Source organism: Crinia signifera, chromosome 1 (genome assembly GCF_055691185.1).
Source record: "Crinia signifera chromosome 1, ASM5569118v1, whole genome shotgun sequence".
Lineage (NCBI taxonomy): Eukaryota > Metazoa > Chordata > Amphibia > Anura > Myobatrachidae > Crinia > Crinia signifera.
The window spans coordinates 50,224,108-50,247,313 of record NC_139217.1 but is presented as its reverse complement, the minus strand read 5'-3'; the positions used below and the strand labels follow the sequence as shown (position 1 = coordinate 50,247,313).

Below are 23,206 nucleotides of genomic sequence, written 5' to 3'. Positions count from 1 at the left end.
ATTAGGTCTGCAATGTCTAGTTCAACAATGTCGAGGTCATCCCCAAAAAGTTAACACACACAAGGTAGACGTTTGAAAAAGGTTGACACGTGAAAAGATTGACATGCGGTTTTCACTATTGTTCTGTCGTCCATGTCGACACCTGAGCTCATGGTCCCTAATTTGTATACCTTGCGCCAACCTTTTTAGTAGAAGGTGCAGTGTATGTCTGTTTGGATTCACTAGACCACACTGCCCTCTTGTGGTGATAGTTCAGATTGCAGATTGTGATATGAAATACTGTATAACTGGGAGAGATGTGACGAGGCAGCGGTACACCACATTTTGAGATCATTTCTCCTGGTATCTGTTGTAATTTAGCAGAATATACTTCAGGACAGATCGCCCTGCACAAATTCAGCAATGACCAGTTTTGTATAGTTTATAGTAGTGGTTCTCAAACTCGGTCCTCAGGACCCCACATAGTTATCCAGGTCACCCGACAGGAGCTAATAATTTCACTTGATTCTGAGAGAAGACTTGCCAACCATGCACTGTGTGGTGTCCTCGGGATTGACTTATAGCACCAACAATGCATGTAGCAATTTTAGAAGACTGCAGTGCAAAAAGTGGAAAATGTAAGCGTGACAGGAAGTGGATAATACCCCAATCTTATTCATGTTAAACATCAGGTACAGTACACAGAAACTCTTGGGAGGCAATTAACGTTGGCTGATTTTTTACCTCAGGTAAAAGTCATAGACCTAGAGGGGATAACTAAATCTCTAGGGTCACTTAGGGAGCCAAGACATGGTGTCTAATGGAAAATATCAGAGTCCATTACATGCAGATTACCAATGGCTAGATCCATAAATGCTGGGGAGGGAAGGGGACACTATAGGGGAGATTTAAGTTGTAGACGAGGCAGAGCCTTTACTGTGGACCCTGATTGGAAGGAGAACCCGAGAGAGGGGGTTATTAACAAGCTAGGTTACATGGTGCAGCTTTAGGTGAGAGGAGAAACGCAGGTATTGAGTTTTATGGGTCAGTTCAAGCCGATATGAATACTGCCGGGAAGGAGGTGTCGGCCATTTTGTAATTGTGAAGGTCGGTTTTAGACGTGATGTCACCTAGTGTAGTGATAAAGCACCGTTGCCACTATACAGTAATTTCTGTCCTCCTCACTGATTAGGTGCGGGGTGCTAGAATGCACACTGTATACCAGAGGTTGGCTTACATGGTCGTCAAGGCAACCTAACGTACCAGGTTGTAAGTATAGCCATGCTTGGCCACAGCTGACTTAATGAGTACCTCAGTCCATCCATCGGTGTTCAGCTATAGATGTCTTTGCAACTGGGACTGTTTGCGAACCTTAAGAACGGCGTTTGGGAACCACTGCTATATATTCCATGCATATACTATGTAACTTGTATAATATATACATTGTGTGTCTTTAATAATAGTATAATGGAGAGTGCTGTGTTTTGCAGTGATTCAGGGACTCAGAAACGTTGCACTGGAGGACTGCGCTCTGTGCCAGGAAACCATTTCTTCCTCAGAGCTGGCTGCCAAGGCCCGGGACGGTGAATTTGAAGGTATGGACAGCTGAGAATGGCTGGTTTGACTGGCTGTATGTGCGCTCATCCAATTCGCTGCACTGATGCATTATGGGAACTCTGTGTAATAGCGCTCCAAGTGTTCTCTAGATCAGGGCTGGCCAAACCGGTCCTTGAGATCTTCCACCGGTCCGCGTTTTTCAAATTCCCTATCTGGTGCACAGCTGAAGTCATTACTAACTGTCACATGACCCAAATACCCTATCTGGTGCACAGGTGTAGTCATTACTAACTGTCACATGACCCAAATCCACCAGCTGGTGCACAGCTGTAGTCATTACTAACTGTCACATGACCCAGATCACCTAGCTAGCACAGGGATTCAGTATGAAATCCCGGCGGTTGGGATCCCGGCGTTCAAAATCCAGACGCCGGAATCCCGACAAGGGGGGGACGTGGATTGCCCCCCCTTGCGGGCTCGCTGCGCTCGGCACGCTAATTTATTCTCCCTCCAGGGGTGTTGTGGACACCCACGGAGTGAGAAACTGTCGGGAATTCGGCGGTCGGGATTCCGGCGTCGGGATTCTGCACATCGGGATCCCGACTGCCGGATTTAAACTGCATCCCTAGTACAGAGCTGTAGTCATTACTAACTGTCACATTCCCCAGACTCCCTAGCTGGTGCCCAGCTGCAGTCATTACTAACCGTCACATTTCCCAGACTCCCTAGCTGGTGCACAGCCGTAGTCATTACTAACTGTCACATTTTCAAACCTGGAAATATATAGATCCACAGGTTGCCTGATATACATGAACTGTTGGTAGATCTTGAGGACAGGTTTGGTCACCCCTGGTTTAGAGAGTCAAGAAAGTTCCCTTTTCAGGAAGTCAGTTTGTCCACACAGAGAAAATGGACACATATACCAGTTACTGCTTTGAGGGCTACTTTTGGAGCTTAATGGGCCATATGTTGGGTCACCTGCAGCATGTTTAAGGCCTGGACTGCCCACGGTTTTCCCTCTGTAGCTGTAATCATTAGCATTGGGACTATCGTGCAGTATGCTGAGTATATACTAGATCCATGTGCAACAATAGTGGAAATATACAACCTATCCGGCGCTCATATGCAGATAATCAGCTTGAGGTCTTTCACAATGTTTCATGGATTGACATGAAAGGAAAGAAAAAATCTCATATGGTGAAATAGTCATTTTAATACATGTAGAACACTGAGGCACAAATATAAACTAAAAATCATGTAATGATAGCTGGGTTCAGGAGTGCACTGTAAAGCGCACTATGCTTGATAAAGTGCAAGAATTACATCCGGATTGATAGTGGAGAGCTGCATAAAGACGCCAGGACACAGCCAGAGGGAGCCTGCATCCCGGGGTCCGATCACTGAGGTCTGGACAATCCTAAGGCCTGTTTGAACTTACTCACCTCGGTTCTGCCCTCCTGGTCAAGCATAGTGCACTTTACTATCCGATTGACTGTCATTGTTTGCATATCGGCTGGGACCGATTTATTTGTGTGTGATATATGCGGTTCCATTATATTTATGCCAATTTCCAGGTTATGTGGATAATAATAATAATCTTATATTGCAGTTTGTGTTTTGTAATCAATAAAGGTGACTTGCCTTTATCTAATCCACTCTTGTTGCCGCAGATCCGCCAGACTGGGTACCGGATGAAGTCTGCAGTCTGTGCACAGCATGTAAGGCCCCATTCACAGTGATTCGTAGGAAACATCACTGTCGCAGCTGTGGCAAGGTAACGCGCTCTAGTGTATTGTTATTGTGTGGTCTCTCTGTCCTTCCCGTCATTCGCCTAGCTGCATGGTAAAGTGTAACTTGGCATCATATGTGCAACACATGTGTATTTCCTCCAACATCTGATGTCCCTGCCACAACAGGGACGTGGGTTTGCAATATTTTAATACTAATGGGAAAGTCTAGTTTAAAACCCATTGATTTAACTGGCTTTATGTGATGGCGCAGTGACATTTGCCGTGGTGCACCCTCCCCCCTGAATCCACCTGTTGCTCTTTGACATTTAGCGCTTAAAATGTTCCGTTCAGATATGTTTGGAAAGATAACAAGCGAAGTGCAAGGCCAGCCCTTCTCGCATGAGGACCGAGCGGCCGTTCGTTGCAGGGCTGGAGGAGGGGAACGCATGAAAGCGCTAGGTGTTCCCCTGGGAGTGCAGGTGGGCTGATACCTGCCGGGGACGGGTGTCTGGCTGACGTCACATGACTTCAGAGCCCGCCCCCTCTTCGGCGGACACCAATGGTAATATGTCAGTTCTGGATTTTATTAAGGGGAAAAAATTATTTGAAGTGCGGCGCGCTCACCGGTTTTCCCACTCGCTCCCGCCAATCCTGGGATCGAGTATTTTTCAATCCCGGGATTGAAAAAAATGCCCTGGGATTGGCATCCCTAATTAATAATGACAAGTGAAAGCAAATAAAAATGACTAACCGCTTGGCAGCGACAGTTGTGTGTATTACAGTACAGTTGGTGCATGCAGTTTCGTATAGATACCAGATAGCACCCCCCAGGCCTGAGTGCATATTGGCAAGAAAGAAAACAAAGGAAGCCTGTAATGTTTGCAGTAAGGGAAAGCGTAGGAGATGCGCAGTCTGTAGCGGCAGCTCTGTTTTACAAGTGCTCGTAAATCACACCCGCTCCTAGTCTGTGTGCGCTGCGCTGCCACATATAGTTCACGGACATTAAAGCAGTAGTGAATCATAAAACAATTACCCCGGCTCCTAGCGAGAAGTCTGTGCATGTAAAGCAAAGTCGTGCCATAGAAATATACTGTAAAAATGTCAGATTGTGCCGCCGCTCCTCATTACAGAATCCCATTTCTATTCTGGTCTTGTACACTCCCAGCTACTGGAAGGTCATCAGAAAGGCGACAGAAGGCTGTGTGTAGGCCTGTGATACCTGCACGATATATACTGTCTTGTGACTCAACACCAAATGAATATATATGTGTGTACTGTATGTGTACATGTATATTCTGTATGGAGTGATAGCAAGCTTTGCATCTTGAGTGCCGGACAATCCGCAAGTGCGTGTGTATATAAAGATATAGATAGACCTATATAAATTGTACTGTGAAGACGTTTAGACAGGTGTGGACAACATGGAAGAATGTTAAAAAAAATATATATATTAATAGTTTCTTTTTGTGAATTTACAAACTGCAAAGTGAATGAATGGAAGAAAATCTATAGAAAATCCATATTTGGTGTGACCACTTTTTTTGCCTTCAAAACTGCATCAGTTTTTCTAGGTCATGCACGTCCAAACTATGGCCCTCCAGCTGTTGTGAAACTACACATCCCAGCATGCTTTGCCATAGTTTTAGTATTCCCTAACGGCAAAGTTATGGCAAGGCATGATGGGACTTGTAGTTTCACAACAGCTGGGCCATCATTTGGACATGTCTGTTCTAGGTACTTGCAACAGTGTTTGAAGGAGCTCGGTAGGGAGGTTTTTCTAAACATCTTGGAGAAGGAACTACTGTGTATGTCATTTGCTCACATCCTGCACTCTCTTCATGTTATCCCAGACAGACCTGATGATGATGATGATATGGCCTCACAGAGCCCTGATCTCATCACTTCCTCGTTCCTCACACTAAAGATAGTTCTCAATGACATTGGCTGTGTGTTTGAGGTCATTGTCCTGCTGCAGAATGAGTTTGGAGCCAATCAGATGCTATTGTATGATGGATAAGTACCTGCCTGTATTCCTCAGCATTGAGGACACCATTAATCCTGAGCAAATCACCAACTCCATTTGCTGAGATGTTGCCCCACACTTGCAAGGACCCTCCACCATGCTTCACTGTTCCCTGCAGACCCTCCTTATTGCACCGCTCTCCTGACCTTCAGTGACCAAGCTATCTTCTATTACAGCCTATTATTTTGACTCATCAGCTTAGGGCACCTGTTGCCATTTTTCTGCACCCTTGTTCCTATGTTTTTGTGCCCAGTTGATTCGCTTGGCCTTGTTTCCACATCAAATATATAGCCTTTTTGCTTGCTATTCTTCCATGAAGGCCACTTCTGGACAGTCTTCTCTGAACTGTAGAGAATCTGGATCTGGGTCCCACTGGAAATCTTCCTATTCGATGGGAAGTAAGCATGAAGCGTCTTTCATCTGATGCACTGTTTCCTTGGCTGACCAGGCGTCTACAGTCCTCTGTGTTGCTAATATCTTTGTGCTTCTTCAAAAGAGCTTGAACAGTAAATCTTGATACCCAAGTCTGCTTTGAAATCTGTCAGCACACAAATGTATAAGATAACTACTGCGCCGCTGATACTGCTGCTTATGGATGGATCCTAGGATTTAACAATTCCTTGCCTTCTAATCACCACCAGCGCTGTACCTCCAGAAAAATAAATATCTGAGTACACTAGATGTAATAAAAATTGTGTATGGCCTCCTAAGTCTGGTCGGTATTCCTGACCCATTGTATCTTTTACATGGTACCGCAATAAATATTTTTCATTGATGTTCTGTTGGTATGAGCCTTCGTCTGCAGCACCATATCATAAGACATACAAAGAAACCTTTGGATGCCCATAGAGCATTGCCTTGAGGTGAGTCCTTGATCTGATGGGACTGTTGAGTGGTAACGGTGATACGTTTGGTGTATTGGGAATGTTTGTCGTGTTGCAGTCATACAAACAACCAAAGAAACCCTTATTGCATATAGGGCACCCCCAAAAGGTCAGTTTATTTGGGTAATCCAGCATAACGGAAGCCATCATGATGTCACCCAGTTTGGTCTAGTGGGAGGATATTCGCCATTTTGCAAAGAAACCCTTATGGACACATAGGGTTCTGATCTAAGGTCAGTTATCATAATTGTTTGTGCCGACCAGACTTAGGAGGCCATAAACCATTTTTATTAAATCTATTGTACCCAGATATTTATTCTTCTGGAGGTGCAGCGCTGGTGGTGTTTCCATTTTTTTGGTGGTGATTTGAAATCTGTGCCTGGGAGAGACCTTGCTGATGCAGTATAACTACCTTGTGTCTTGTTGCTGTGATCAGCCTTGCCATGGTGTATGACTTGTGGCTGCTCCTCTCATAGTTGTAAGCCACTACCACTGTGTTTCAACCGACATGTGAAAATGATCATTACCATTTATTTGGTATGGTTGGCATAAACTTCACTATAATCCTACAAAATCCCTGCCTGTAAGTGTACATAGAAGGATTGATGATGTTTTGAAGTCAAAGGGTGGTCACTACAATTATTGATTTGATTGAGATTTCTCTTTTGGTCATTCACTTTGCATTTTGTTAATTGATAACAATAAACGATTAAACGCTTTTGTTTTTGAAAGCATTCTTACTTTCCAAATTGTTAATATTTCTTCATCTAGGTACAAACATACAGTGTAACAGCTTACCTTAAATACCCTCTACATACATTGCTCCAGGTTCAAACACCGGAATCCGCAACCGGGGAGTGTTACACATCCCGGGACTGGAGATTAAAAACAGACCAAGTAGTATACATACATACATACATACATACATACATACATGGTATGCTACCGCTGCATACTATATACATAGTATGTAGCGGTAGCATTGAAACTGCGGCATGGTTACCAACGGCAATAGGTACTGCAAATGAGTCATGTACATTTAAATTCACATAGAGGCAGTCCCAATGTTATAAGAACAATACATATGTAAACATGCATAAACACAACGTGCCGTAATTGTTAAAATACATATGATATGAAAACAATAACCTGACACAATGGACAGGAAATGCATTCATATGTAATATCTCTCTTCCAGATCTTCTGTTCTCGGTGTTCTTCCCATTCTGCTCCTTTGCCACGGTACGGACAGATGAAACCAGTCCGCGTCTGTACACACTGTTATATGTTCCACGTCACTCCTTTCTACAGCGACAAACCTGCAATCTGATGCCGCGAAGCAACAGCAGTAATGCGGATCCCGAGCAAATCACCTTGCGGTTTGATCCACGCCAAGAATATCAGCGAATATGGACTTTGCCGGAGGCATGTGGGCTTTAAATGAAACACTTATTAATATTTGTACAAAGACTTTTCATTTTTTTTTTTCTTTTTTTGTCAGCTGCTAAAGAACAGGATAAAAGGTGTGTGTGTGTGTGGCTCTCCGCTTCAGTACAGTCTTCCAAATGATCCGGCTGCTGGGACACAAACACCACTGCACAGAAGACTACAAGGAATAGGGCTTAGCATATTCTCACTGCATCACTGCTTTACCTTAAACATTAAAGATTGTAGCATCTGTCAGCGCACACCGCCCAAGGCATGGCTCAGCCTCTAGACGCCTGTGGGTCCTGTCACATACCTGTCACCATCTCCTGCGTTAGAAGCAAACCGATGGAGCTGAACCCGGGTGACTTATGTCATCTTCTGGGGGGAAGCGATGGCTTGCTATTACTGTCCTTGTACAGAGCAATACAAGGAGGTGTAGAATGGCCTCTGCTTGCAGTCACTCTCCTGTTTTGTCTATTTTGTTTTTGGTTTCCAACCAAAATGACAGCAATAACTTTCTGTAAAGGTAATATCCAGAATACACACATCCCTCTGCTCACATTCCAGCTGCTGCTTCTCTGGAGAACCTCACAAGTGTTTTATAAGTCACGGGGGGGGGGGGGGGGGGGAACTGTATTGTCCCACATACAGTATACACATCTAAGGATTGCTGGGGCTTGCAGTTCCACCACCGATGGCAAGCTCCTTGTAGCCTACCTCTATTATAAAGCATTGCTTTTGAGAATTTTTGCTTTTCATTTTTATTATTTTTTATAAGAAAGGCTGATTGGGAAAGTTACCTGCCTGACGCGGTGATCTGTATGACGCCAGTATTTACATATCGATGCCGGTAGAGGGTTTACATATGTGGGGAATCTGTGTCCGTGCCTACGTTGTATATGTTCTCGCACCTCTCATGCTGAAGATACAACAATTAGTCTGAACTATGTATATATAAGGAATCAAGGCACAACATTCATATCCATGTCTGTGCATCCAGATCGGCAATCGTCACTGGTGCCTGGCATCCATAAACTACCGGTCTAGTCAGTGTACAAATAGGGGATCTCGACATGCTGTTCTCCACCACATTACCAGTCAGTTTGGTTGCGATCCAAAGAGCTCACAGCAACATTTTAAGGCCCCCACACACTAGAATAATTTTTTGGCCGATTTCCGACCAACCGTCCGATATATCGGCCGTTTTTGTACCAATTATCGGCCGATATATCGTACGATCTGTCGGAAATCGGCCAAAAAATCATTCTAGTGTGTGGGGGCCTTTACACCTAGCACATGTTCTACTTTTACATGAAACGTGCTGTGCTGTCATACCAACCAAGGTCCATACACGCCGGGCGATTTTCCATACACACTGAGCAATTTTAACCCGTTTTACAGATTTTCCCCGGGGTAGACAGCTTTCCATAGCAGGATGCTATGGAAAGCCGTCCACCCCCATCGCTCACCTGCTGGTGACACCAGTAGATGAGCGTTCTGGGCCAGCGATGATGCCGGAGCACTCATCAGTGGACCATACACACTAGGCAATTTTTGAACTGAAAGCAGCTCAAAGGACAAAACTGAACTGCTCTCAGCTCAAAGTCGCCCAGTGTGTATGCGCCTTGGGAAGTGGCAGCACCTTGGTATCCTGCTCACATATCTAGGACCTCTAAGGCTCCGTTTGAGGTCTTTGAAACAATTCAGGTTTTCTTTTGTGAAGTTTTTAGGTCCAATATGGTTTGGTTTGGGGGGGGGGTGGGGGGGTGGTGTCACCTGAAGAGTCAGGGGAGTTATTTATTGGAAGCTTTTTATGACCGTGGATGGCTGCATTAAATAGGTCTCTCGCCGGGAAGCATATTAAATAATTAACCAGATAAAGTGCTTCTTAATAATTATGCTGCATATCTCCTAGATGGGGAACTCAAGCAAAAATAAGAAAGAATTGGCATTGCTTCTTGAATATATAGTTTATTGCACGGCATGATGCATAGACTGTGAATGGCCTGCAGGAGCTGGGGATTTCACAGCTGTAGGCAATTTAGTGTTATATGGTCCACAATCGTCCTATGAGATTGGCTGCACGAAGAGCAGAGTCCTTGATTGGAGGCGTTGCCCATAGCAACGTATTCTGTCTTTATTGCATTCTAGAAAATAATAGAATTGGGTAACTAGGGGAAACTGCTCCAATTGTCCGTTTTAGATGCTTTAGTAAAGATTTTGTTTTATTTATTTATTTTAAACTCACCTCGGATTACTTTTAGGTTTTCCATGCACCATCTGGAAGGAGAATTCGGTGTCCAGATACAATACCTCTTCTCTTCCAACCTCCTTGTCTGCCTCCATTATGCACACCTAGACTTAGGGATGACTAGATTAGTCCTAAGCACTGGAATATGGGTCCTCCATGCATATCTTCCCTATCCACATTATTTCCTGCCAAGCCAGACATACGGGCGGCTTGTATTGTGTACACTGGAAACATGTCCTATTCGCTACTGTCCACGCACACACACAGTTGATTGTTTTGTACCACTAGGGCTTGTTAATAAAGTTATGTACATTGTCAATATTATATTGTTGCGTTCCACTGGATGGAATTGTTGTGCGCTATGGCGGGACACCATTGTTGTTGTGCTTTATATGTTCAACTGCATTGTTTACATATCCTCTTTTTTATTTTGTGTAATTTCATGGCAAAGCAGCTGCTTTTAAAGTGAGCCATTTTCTGACTACCTGGGCTGTCGTCTCCATTAGAAACCGTTCAGCACTTTATAATGTGATACTGATCGTTATCAACATTCCCGAAACCGCTCACGGAATTTCTTTTGATTGACGCAAATACTGTGGTTCCCCGGTGTGTGCTGATTTATACAGTTCACGTTGATTTGGAGGCTAAAAATTCTGTTTTGGGTGAAGTTGGGTGGCCGGAAATTATAACTCCTCAAACAGTCCAATCGCAAATTGCAGTTACGGGTTTTCAGTGCCGGCAGCGGTGTATTTGACAATGGGCCCGTATCATCATTATTACACCATGCCAATGGCTGTACAGAACATACCAGTCGGTCATGCTTGTGCAATGCCTGCAGTGATCCGGACCCTAGCATTAGACTGCTCCAATACAGTGCCGGAACCGGTCACTTGGCCATTGTCATGCAGCTGTCGGACCCTCGGAGCGTGGTTGTGGTTAGTCAGCGCTCAGAGCAGTGTGGCGTCAAACACTGATACTTATTCAGGCTTTAATCTCAGGCTTCACTTTTGCAATACTTATTGCAGTTGATTTTATTTTTACGTTTCTTTTGTTGATACATCGTTGCTTGATTTTTGTATAATAAACAGAATATACTTCAAATATGAGATAAATATGCATAAAAACAACTACTCCTGTGAAACAGAATGATGTTATTTAATGGATTGTACTTTTATTTATTTAGAGCCTGTTCTTATTTTGTAAATGCGATAAATCAAAAAAAAAAATATTCCGTAAATAGATTTACTGATCTCAGATGCTGTACAGTAGTTTCTTATGTATATACTGAGATTTTTCTTTAATGAAAAGCACAATGAACATACTGTACTTAATACTGGTATGCACTTGCCTCGAAGGGAGACATTTGTCTTGTAATATCTTAAGATAATTAAAATGTCGGTAATTTCTGTACATATGCCGGGTTTGCTGTCCTTTGTATTTGTGTTTTCATTGTGGACGTTACTTTCTGTAAGTCTTCAAACCATGCTTACTAACCGGGTGTACACACGGTTCCATTTAAACGGTTTTCTATTTGAATTTTCCTTATATAGACAAAATCTAACAGTTTTTAGACTCATCCGATGCCAATTCAATACCAATGCACACTTCCGTTTAGTCGATACCGAATAGAAAAAGACTGTGCAGGCAAGACTATATAGTACATATCTGTACTATATCTGTGATATATAAATATAGTACAGATCTGTACTACATAGTCAAAATCGAATGTGTTTTGCTCGCCTTGAGATTCGATCCCGATTCATCGATTGACTGCACCGTGTGTACATAGCTTAACTTTGTGGCTGCAACAGCCAGGTCAGTATAATAAGGGGTGTGGCTTTCGCATGGTGGGTGGTGTAAGGGGCGGATGCGTAATCTCATCATTGTAGCCCCGATTGCAGATCACTTTATATGTCTCCCCTGACCTCCCACTTCTAAGGACAGCTGCGGGAAAGTTGTGGTGGGTCGGGGCATCTGCTCCGGGGGACTTGCCTGCCCTTCCCGATTTTTTTTTTTTTTTTTTTTTTCTGGAGCCTCCTGGGCAGTCCGGGAGAACAGGCAAGTATGCTTCAAACCACTTCTATCTATAACCGGTTACTGATCGGTGCACTGTCCTCCTACAGTGCTGAAAGGTAGAGAAGCACCTTCAATACACAGGTCTGATTTGGCAAAAGGACAAGACCAGTGTGTAAACTGCTGCCATTGCAAAAGGTGCATCTACCATGGGGACAAAGTAGAGGTTGGTCCGGAAATGCACTGGTCACACGATCTATGACTCTTGTCACAGGTAGAGTACTGCATCGCTTTTTTTTTTACTGTGAGCCCGGTGACCAGTGCCCCCCCTTATGGGAGCATATTTACCAGGTTGTTTTATTTCAAATTGCTTTCCCAAAAGGTATGTCTATATACTGCTATCCTCCAATCACACAAAATAGTGCCGTTTATCACACCACAAACTACATATGAGCCAAAATGCTAATACTACATACCAAGGGGAAGCGGTCATCTATTAGAATGAACTTAGGTCTACAGTCATTAGGTCGACTTAAGGTCGACATGGGCCAAGGTTGACATGACTTAAGGTCGAATTTGCATAAAGGTCGACATGAGGAAGGTCGACTGGTCATAAGGTCGACATGGATTTTTCACTGTTTTTTGAGCCGACATGTGCCAACAGGCGGTATTTCATGCCCTACCATCCACTAGGGCGTGGAGGAGGTTATTAAAGCTGTGGCGAGCGAAGCGTGCCACCGTGCCCGAAGCATCGCGAGCGTCCGATTCTCATTGCCAACTGTGTCGACATTCGGGTAAAAAAACTGTGAAAAACCCATGTCGACCTTATGACCAGTCGACCTTCCTCATGTCGACCTTTATGCAAATTCGACCTTAAGTCATGTCGACATTGGCCCATGTCGACCTTCCTGCCAGTCGACCTAGTGGGGTCGACCTAATGACTGTAGACCCAAGAATGGTCTGACAGATGTACCGATTCCATACCAAGTACACTATAAAATGATCTAGATGTAAAGGAATATAAAGCACAATAGAGAAAGAGCGTGCGCAATCTAGGGTGAAGCTGGCCATACCCTCTAGTGCCATTTGGTGGTAAAAATGGTATTTGTTTGACATCCCATCTGATCCAATGCGCAGATCAGACCTGCTGCATTTAGGGTCAATCGTAATCCCAGGCATCAGGTGCCCATTGTGGCTGATTTTTAGCACCTTCGATATATCACATATATTTGCCAGCCCCTGTAGTACAGCCCATCAGATAAATCACATACAAAAATAGTACATCAAGTACAAAATCAGCTGTAAGGACTCCTGGGCTGCTGCTGGCGGGGTTTAAGGGAAATCGGATGGAAGTTAAGGCTCAGACAAGTCGCAGTAGTGTATGGGAAGAAGCATTCGCACCGCACATTGTTATTCCTTATCTGCATCTTTATAACCTTTCCTTTGTTGCAAATATACAAATCCTAAGTCCCCAGTACTATACTAGCAAAGTTAGATTTGGGCATGAGTATGCGCATCATTGCCATGCAATGTTACCCTTTATGTGAGACTATGCAAAGTCATCTGTGACCAAAATAATCCCCCATGGAAGTACCTTGTACTATATGCAATCTGAGAAACAATATTGAGGACCAAGCGTGTAGCGTAAGGATATCCGCAGTCGTCTCATGACTTATTGCACTTAAAGGATGGATATGCGAGTTGACACATGTATATTGAGGCTACACCCGAAATTCAGATTTGCCCGCTGATTTGAATAGGTAGTGTCTGATCCATTCTGACAAATGAACGTCCGAATGGATCCAACGCTAATTGAATATATAACTTCGGGAAAGCAGTTGTACAGTCCTTTAATGGAGCTGTAGTGGGCACCCTGCAGAGTCAGACAAGTCATGCCGGCTTAGAAACATAGAAACATAGAATTTGACGGCAGATAAGAACCATTTGGCCCATCTAGTCTGCCCCTTTTTTACCCTTCAGGTAAACTCAACCCTTTTTAATCCTTATTTCTTTGTAAGGATATTCATATGCCTATCCCAAGCATGTTTAAATTGTTCTACTGTCTTAGCCTCTACCACCTCTGATGGGAGGCTATTCCACTTATCCACTACCCTTTCTGTGAAGTAATTCTTTCTAACATTTCCCCTGAACCTACCTCCCTCCAGTTTCAGTGCATGTCCTCGTGTTTTATTACTTGTTTTCCTTTGAAGAAAATTTCCCACCTGTACTATGTTAAAACCCTTGATATATTTGAAGATTTCTATCATGTCCCCCCTTTCCCTTCTCTGCTCCAAACTATACATGTTAAGATCTTTTAGTCTATCCAGGTAAGTTTTGTGATGTAGGCCATGCACCATTTTAGTTGCCCTTCTTTGTACACTCTCTAATGTATTTATATCCTTCTGAAGATATGGTCTCCAGAACTGGACACAGTATTCCAGATGAGGTCGTACCAATGACCTATAAAGTGGCATTATTACGTCTTTTTTTCTGCTACTGATTCCTCTCCCTATGCAACCAAGCATCTGACTAGCCTTCCTCATTGCTTTGTTACATTGCCTCCCTGCCTTTAAGTCACTTGAAATAGTGACTCCTAGATCTCTTTCCTCCTCAGTAGTTTCCATTATAGTACCCTTGATACTATATTGAGCCTTTGGGTTTTTGAGTCCCAAGTGCATAATTTTGCATTTTTTAGCATTAAACTGTAGTTGCCATTCTCTTGACCAATTCTCAAGTTTACTTAGATCATCAGTCATTTGATTTACCCCTCCTGGTGTGTCTACTCTGTTGCATATCTTTGTATCATCTGCAAAAAGGCATACTTTCCCTTCAATACCATTTGCAATGTCACTAACAAAGATATTAAAGAGCACTGGTCCAAGTACAGATCCCTGGGGTACTCCACTGGTAACATGTCCCTCCATAGAATGCACTCCATTTACGACAACTGTCTGTTTCCTATCCTGCAACCAGGTTCTTATCCATTTAATTGTTTTATAATCCAATCCCACACTTTCAAGTTTATTTAGCAGCCTGCGATGTGGGACAGTGTCAAATGCCTTACTAAAGTCTAGATATGCCACATCTACAGCCCCCCCTTCATCTAGTATTTTGGTCACGGAGTCAAAAAAGTCAATGAGACTTGTTTGGCATGATCTCCCTGCAGTAAAACCATGCTGTTTTGGATCCTGTAAGTTGTTTAATTTAAGATATTCCACTATTCTTTCTTTTAATAGTGTTTCCATTATTTTCCCTACTACTGATGTAAGGCTCACTGGTCTGTAGTTACTTGCTTCTTCTTTGCTTCCGCTTTTGTGCAGTGGAACTACATTTGCTTTTCTCCAGTCCTCTGGAACTGCACCTGTATCTAGTGACTGATTGAATAAATCTGTTAATGGCGCTACCAACACATCTTTTAGTTCTTTTAGTATCCTTGGATGCACTCCGTCTGGCCCCATTGATTTATCCACTTTCAGTCTTGAAAGTTCTGTTAGGACTTTCTCCCTAGTAAATGTACCTCCATCTACCTTATTTTTATGAATGTCCTTGCAACTTAACTGTGGTCCCTTCCCTTCTCCTTCTATAGTGAATACAGAGCAAAAGTAATTATTTAGATGATCTGCAATTGCCTTGTCTCCCTCCACCAAATTCTCAGTGTCTGTCCGCAGTCTTATTATTCCTCCATTTGATTTTCTCCTTTCATTTATATACTTAAAAAAAGTTTTGTTTCCTTTATCTACCGACTGAGCCATTTTCTCCTCAGCTTGTGCCTTGGCACGCCTGATCACTTTCTTAGCCTCTTTGCGTCTGGCAAGATACACTTCTTTGTCATTATTATTTTGAGTCTGCTTGTATGTCCTAAAGGCCATCTTTTTTGCTTTTACACTAGTTGATACCTCTTTTGTAAACCACACTGGCTTCCTTTTCCTGGTACTTTTCTTAACCCTTTTGATACAAAGGTCCGTTGCCTTTAGTATTGCACTTTTTAATTTTCTCCACCTCTCCTGCACTCCTTTCAAGTTCGTCCAATCCGCTAATGAGTCGCTTAAACATCTCCCCATTTTTGCAAAGTCAGCCTTCCTAAAATCCAACACCTTAGTTTTTGTGTGACTGGAGTTGGACCCTGCCTTGATACTAAACCATACTGCTTGATGATCACTGGATCCCAGGTTCTCACCCACATATATGTCTGATATCCTGTCACCATTTGTGAGTATTAAATCTAATATTGAGTCTTTGCGAGTAGGCTCCCTCACCAATTGCTTGAGAGAGGCTCCCTGTAGGGAATTTAGAAATTTGCCACTTGTAGATGATCTTGCAAAAGACTCCTCCCAATTCACATCAGGTAGATTAAAGTCTCCCATGATTATGACTTCCCCCTTTAAAGCCATTTTAGTGACATCAAGCAATAGGCTCCTGTCCAAATCCTGCCCCTGGCCTGGTGGCCTATAGATGACCCCAGTACGAATAATGTCCTTCTCCCCCATTTCTATGGTCACCCAAAGGGCCTCAGTTTTTTCTTCAATGTTTTGTATTAAAGTAGCATTTATGCTTTTCTTTACATACATTGCTACCCCTCCTCCGATTCTTCCCATTCTGTCCTTCCTAAATAAATTGTATCCTGGTATAGCTACGTCCCAGCCATGGTTCTCATTCCACCATGTCTCTGTGATAGCCACAATGTCTAGGTCATCCCTTGTCATTATTGCGATTAGATCAGGAATTTTGTCTCCTAGGCTTCTAGCGTTTGCACACATAGTTTTAAAATTTTTGCCTGTGCCTCTGTTATTCCTAGCCATGTTCATACAGTACAAAATCAAAATCTAAAGTTGAAATTACCTGTTTGATGATGTTGTTCAATGTCTGTTTTTATTTTTTTACTGTTCAGAAAAGCTGCAGGTCACTAATTCTAAGAATATAGTGAGTCTGTTCAGGTCAGGCTACACCTGAACACTAATGGCCAAATGGTCAAAGGAGATAATTTGTACTGTGTTTGAGTAGACATCAGGCAGAATGCAACACTAAACTATACTTCACTGAACAACTTCACCAAACAAGTAATAACAATTACAAACAATTCATTAAATCAGAACTTTTCAAATCATACAAGAGTTTGCATAACACAGAAATAAAGAGAGCATATTGGAGATTAATTACATACTCTTGAGGCATCAATGCAGTCCATGTGTGTTTTTGTTGATTTGGAGTAGTTTGCCTTCAGTTTTCCTTCGGTGTAACGCAGGTATAACGCTCGTAGTTATGACTCTGTTTTCCCACTTTAAAACGGTCCACTTCAATACAGGGCCACAGCCTATCCGGCCACAGCCGTATGCAATGAGAACTAATATACTCTAACAATGCCTTCTTCCCAATTTCCAATAATTGGAAGAATCTACACCCTCAGTCCCCACCCCCTGCTATACAGAGCAATAAAAGTGGCTTACAAAAACAGTTCTGGCATTCCAGGACACTATATCTCTTTTAGAATAAAAAATACATGCCTCACTACACACAGGCAAGGTACTGTTGTTATTTACACAGATCAGATATTTGGTTGAATTTACCTATAAGACAATCCCACACACAAGGGATGCAATGTTCTGCAGTGAAGACACTTGCTTGCAAATGTACCCAATAGAGTTCAAAAGCATGTGGATGTTACAGCAGAGAGAGATAGTCTGCACGTATGCCTGTGACAAAGTTGAATTTACCTATAAGACAATCCCACACACAAGGGATGCAATGTTCTGCAGTGAAGACACTTGCTTGCAAATGTACCCAATAGAGTTCAAATGCATGTGGATGTTACAGCAGAGAGAGATAGTCTGCACGTATGCCTGTGACAAAGTTGAATTTACCTATAAGACAATCCCACACACAAGGGATGCAATGTTCTGCAGTGAAGACACTTGCTTGCAAATGTACCCAATAGAGTTCAAAAGCATGTGGATGTTACAGCAGAGAGAGATAGTCTGCACGTATGCCTGTGACAAAGTTGAATTTACCTATAAGACAATCCCACACACAAGGGATGCAATGTTCTGCAGTGAAGACACTTGCTTGCAAATGTACCCAATAGAGTTCAAAAGCATGTGGATGTTACAGCAGAGAGAGATAGTCTGCACGTATGCCTGTGACAAAGTTGAATTTACCTATAAGACAATCCCACACACAAGGGATGCAATGTTCTGCAGTGAAGACACTTGCTTGCAAATGTACCCAATAGAGTTCAAAAGCATGTGGATGTTACAGCAGAGAGAGATAGTCTGCACGTATGCCTGTGACAAAGTTGAATTTACCTATAAGACAATCCCACACACAAGGGATGCAATGTTCTGCAGTGAAGACACTTGCTTGCAAATGTACCCAATAGAGTTCAAAAGCATGTGGATGTTACAGCAGAGAGAGATAGTCTGCACGTATGCCTGTGACAAAGTTGAATTTACCTATAAGACAATCCCACACACAAGGGATGCAATGTTCTGCAGTGAAGACACTTGCTTGCAAATGTACCCAATAGAGTTCAAAAGCATGTGGATGTTACAGCAGAGAGAGATAGTCTGCACGTATGCCTGTGACAAAGTTGAATTTACCTGTTGGAGACAAGGATAGAGGAGGGGTCAGATGAATCAACGCAGGTATAACGCTCGTAGTTATGACTCTGTTTTCCCACTTTAAAACGGTTCTTGCATGGACAGCCATGTTGCCTTGTAGCTGTGCTAGGATTTTACCTAGCACATATTTTAGTTTTAAGCTCCACATAGCAACTCGTATGCTAACATCGACATATCGCCCCCATGTTTGTGGAGGTTTTGCCCATCAGTACAGGAGCAGCTACGTTTGTTCACCAGTATACGGGTAATTTGTAACTCGCATCAGAAGGACCTCCAGTTATCTGCAAGGGTTATATATTTAATAAAGATGGTGGCTGTGCTTATATTGTGTAAACTGGGGGGGGGGGGGGGGGGGGGGGGGGGGGGGGGGGGGGGCAAGCAGAAATCCAACTAAACTAGTGCTATTTACAGGTTAACCCAGGGGTGGGCAATAAGTGGCCCTCCAGCTGTTGATGAACTACATATCCCAGCATGCCTTGCCTTAGTTTTCTATTTGGCCATGCTGAAACTGATGCAAGGCATGCTGGGATGTGTAGTTCATCAACAGCTGGAGGGCCGCTTATTGCCCAGCCCTGGGTTAACCGCATATTTGAACAGCAACGCGCCAGGCAGTTCATTCATAGAATATCATTTACCATGACGAAACCCCTGATGGGGTAAACTGCATCTCCCGACTTTAGGACCAATGCAAACAATAACAGCCCATTATGTATATTCTATACAATTCTAATTGTACCTAGGACCGAATGGGTGTTCATTTAACCCACAGGAGCCTGAGGTGGGAAGGAAACCAAGCTTCTTGTTTACAGAAGGGTGTTGAGGAGAGCCCCAATCACCAGGCATAGAGAGGTTTCAGATGCGTTGACATCTGCTCTGTTGACCTTAAAAATGTAATCTCCAGGACAGGCCCTGTACATTGCATCTGCTCACGGTCTTCAGACCGAGGATAAATAAGTCTCCTGCCTGTAACTCCTTCAATAAATGGATTTGTCATCGAACCTTTGAAAATGCCAGAGACTGAGCAATGTACCAAGGTTTGTTCTTCCCCGGTAGGTCAGCCGTGTGCTTGTTACAGGATCCCTTCCTTTATGCCCGGATCACTGATGATTTGTTCTGGGTGATAGATAATAAGGTGACCTGTATTAGGTGGAATAAGGTCACTGGATAACTGAGACTGTCACCTTTATCTGCACAGAGAGCAATTCCTTTCTGTCTGGTTGTGGTGATTGTTCTTCTAGCACCAGGCGCACAGTACCTGTATATACTGTAACTAGACCGTCTGTGAGCTGCGCAGTGTGATGCTCCCTGGCTGGGATAACGCTTTGGTGAGTGGTATTTGCAGGAGCGCATAGCTAGAGCCAGGTTGTACTTGCTTAATCATTTAGTTTTGCAGGAAATATTTTCATGTTTGGAGTAGAAGAAACATATCCAGTATGAGCTTATCTGTGACCAACATAGTCACCATCATTTGCTTTATCTCTGTTATTCTGCAGATGCAGAAAAGTCGCCATCTCTGCTGCAAAGGTACCAGAGCGACCTAATGATTGCCGGCTCTAAATACAGGGGGCGAGTTCTGCAGTTGCATATAGTAAGCACCCCATCCCGTCATATCACCCATCATCTCCCCAATATGTCACCTCAACACATCCCCATTCTCATCATTTCATCCTCTCACCACCTCATTCCTATCATTTCACCCATCATCTCCCCAAGGTCACCCCACCACCACCACCTCATTCCTATATCACCCATCATCTCCCCAATATGTCACCTCAACACATCCCCATTCTCATAAGGTCATCCTCTCACCACCTCATTCCTATCATATCACCCACCTCCCCAATGTCACCCCACCACCATCATTCCTATCATATCACCCACCTCCCCAATGTCACCCCACCACCATCATTCCTATCATTTGACCCATCTCCCCAATGTCACCCCACCACCATCATTCCTATCATTTGACCCATCTCCCCAATGTCACCCCACCACCACCTCATTCCTTTAATTTCACCCATCATCTCCCCAATGTCACCCACCACCACCTCATTCCTATAATATCACCCATCTCCCCAGTGTCACCCACCACCTCATTCCTATCCTATAACCCATCATCTCCCCAATTAACCCCACTCCTATCATATAACCCATCATCTCCCCAATTTCACCCCACCACCACCTCATTCCTATAATATCACCCATCTCCCCAATGTCACCCATCATCTTCCTATCCTATCGCCCATCATCTCCCCATTCCTATCATATCACCCATCATCTCCCCATTCCTACATCCCCTCACCACCCCATTCCTATCATATCACCCATCATCTCCCCCATTCCTATCATATCGCCCATCATCTCCCCCATTCCTATCATATCACCCATCATCTCCCCCATTCCAATCATATCGCCCATCGTCTGCCCCATTCCTATCCTATCACCCATCATCTCCCCATTACTACATCCGTATATAGAAACAGCATCTACAGTAAAAGGGAAGTGCAGGAGAGAGGCAGGAATGTAAGCTTACGGTGTCTCGGAACCACTGGCTTAGTATTACTACTGTATATGCAATAGTCATGTCTAATCAATGATAACCGATCCGCACAGGAGAGAGGAGACTACAATGTCATCGCCCATCTCACTTACGCTGAACTGTCATTTAAAGGCCGGGACCCAGGTAAGTTTTTGGTGGAAATTATGGATTCAATTTCCAGCGACCTGATTTTATTAAATTCACTGACAGCCATCAGTCATGATACAACTTTGCTTCCACAATGCCTGTACCCCATCTGTGACTCTGTCTGAGCAAGACAATGGTGTAATTAGCGCTCATTCATCAGGTGGAGAATTTCATTTCATCCCATAATAAGCCCCAGAGATCGCAGGCCGATACCATTACTTACAGGAGGCCGCAGCCAAAGTCCCGCTCTGAGGTAATGGCTTTTCTAGCAAGCAGTGAATTACTTAGGATTTGAAGTTGAATTAAACAGAAGATCTCCTTGGAGAGTAATCTCCATTAGTGAGTTTGACTGCTATGATCTAACATGTAATTAGGTTTTAGATTAGATGCTATGGTTTTTACTTTAGGTTAAGCGTCCTTCTCGGGGGATGATATTTTATACTCCCATTCGACATCTCCATCATCTTTCAATTAGATAACCGTTAAAATAGGCCATCTGTATTTGCAATGTATACACATTGAAACCACATAAGCACACATTGGCTCTGGGCCGTATCTAATATTAATGCACAGAACTGATCATTTATTGGTCCAGCGGACGTGCCTGTTAGGGAGGAGCTGATCTAGATAAAAACAAAATGCAAAAAGGTCCTGCAAATGAAATGACATAGTAATAGCAATGCAGGGTTACCAGTTACAAGCCACACCAAGGCGTTTCTGTTCTGCAGGTCCTATCTCTGCATGATGATAGCACCTAAAATGGATCATACATTCATATCATATGCTACATGATAATAGCGCATACTGTACATTTAAATATTTCTAAATCGAGAGCTAACACAGCTGGAGGCACCACAAGTATCCGTTCACCGACACACAAGTACTACAGAGTAGGGATGCCAATCCCGGGGCATTTTTTCAATCCCGGGATTCGGGATTAAAAAAATGCTCAATCCCGGGATTGGCATCCCTAATAATAAAAAACGCCCTGGCTGCACACTATTTACTTGCATTTGCGGAGGTTGCTGAGTGGGCGGCAGGGCTGATTGGGTGGCCGGCAGCCGGGAGCCAGGTATGTTGAGTGGGCGGGAGGGAGGGCTGCTGGCTGGGTTGCCGCTGGGTTGGTAGGTGGGGTGGCCAGGAGCTGGGAAGGCTGGCTGGGCAGGCGGATGGCAGAGGCGGGCTGTGCCCTGCGCAGCGTGACCTCTGACCTCGTCACACTGCGCAGGCCGCATGTCGGGTATGGGAGAAGCCAGGCAGCGTCTGAGCGATGCTCAAACGCTGCCTGGAATTAGACTGCGCATGCACAGTCTAATCCCCAAATCCCGGGATTGGAAACCCCGGCGTTTTGGGAGCCAAATCCCAGGATCCCGCTGATCCCGATCCTGGGATTGGCCACCCTACTACAGAGTTTATCAAAGCTGCCATCAGGATTAGTGAAAGCAAGCTGGAGAAGTCTAGAGTCACAGAGACTGTCAGCTGTGTCCACCTGGGATATGTTCACTAGGTCGACATGCAGGAAGGTTGACATGGGTTAGGTCGACAGGGTCATTAGGTCGACAAAAGCATTAGGTCAACATGGCATTTGTCACTGTTTTTTTTACCTGAATGTTGACACTGAAATGTAGCACATTTTGTTCCCTGTCGACCTTCAGTCATGTCGACCATTATCATTATTCTCATATTCACAAGCTCCCAATTTGAGTTTGAAAGAGAGACTTTAGTTTAATGTTTGTATTTAATAGCATTGCTATGTACTATGAAAGGACCCCAACTTATACACATGGAGGACCAAATACAGCCCAGATATGGCAACTCTAACTATCTTGTGCATAGTATGGAGGCCGCTTTAGGTAGCCTAAAGGTGCATACACACTACAATTTTTTTGACCAATTTCGTTCATTTCAGCCATTCTGGATGAAATTGGTCGAAATATCTTTCAGTGTGTTTGCGACGAATGATGATGCGCATACCCGCCAGTTGTTCATCAAGATTGTTTGTCAACTGTGCATGCAGCTCAATTTGGATATCTTTCAAAAA

The 23,206-nt window shown here is 43.6% G+C and overlaps 1 protein-coding gene across 2 annotated transcripts in view; it reads left to right on the top strand.

The window, feature by feature from the left end:
* ZFYVE28 (zinc finger FYVE-type containing 28) overlaps nt 1-11,264 on the top strand; it is a 174,271-nt gene extending 163,007 nt beyond the window's left edge. For both annotated transcript variants that reach the window (XM_083151465.1, XM_083151455.1), the window contains 3 exons: nt 1,470-1,574; nt 3,207-3,310; nt 7,372-11,264. In XM_083151465.1, coding sequence (XP_083007591.1) covers nt 1,470-1,574; nt 3,207-3,310; nt 7,372-7,503 — 341 coding nt within the window. In that variant the 3' untranslated portion in view covers nt 7,504-11,264. The remainder of the gene's footprint in view (nt 1-1,469; nt 1,575-3,206; nt 3,311-7,371) is intronic.
* Nucleotides 11,265-23,206: the final 11,942 nt, after the last annotated feature.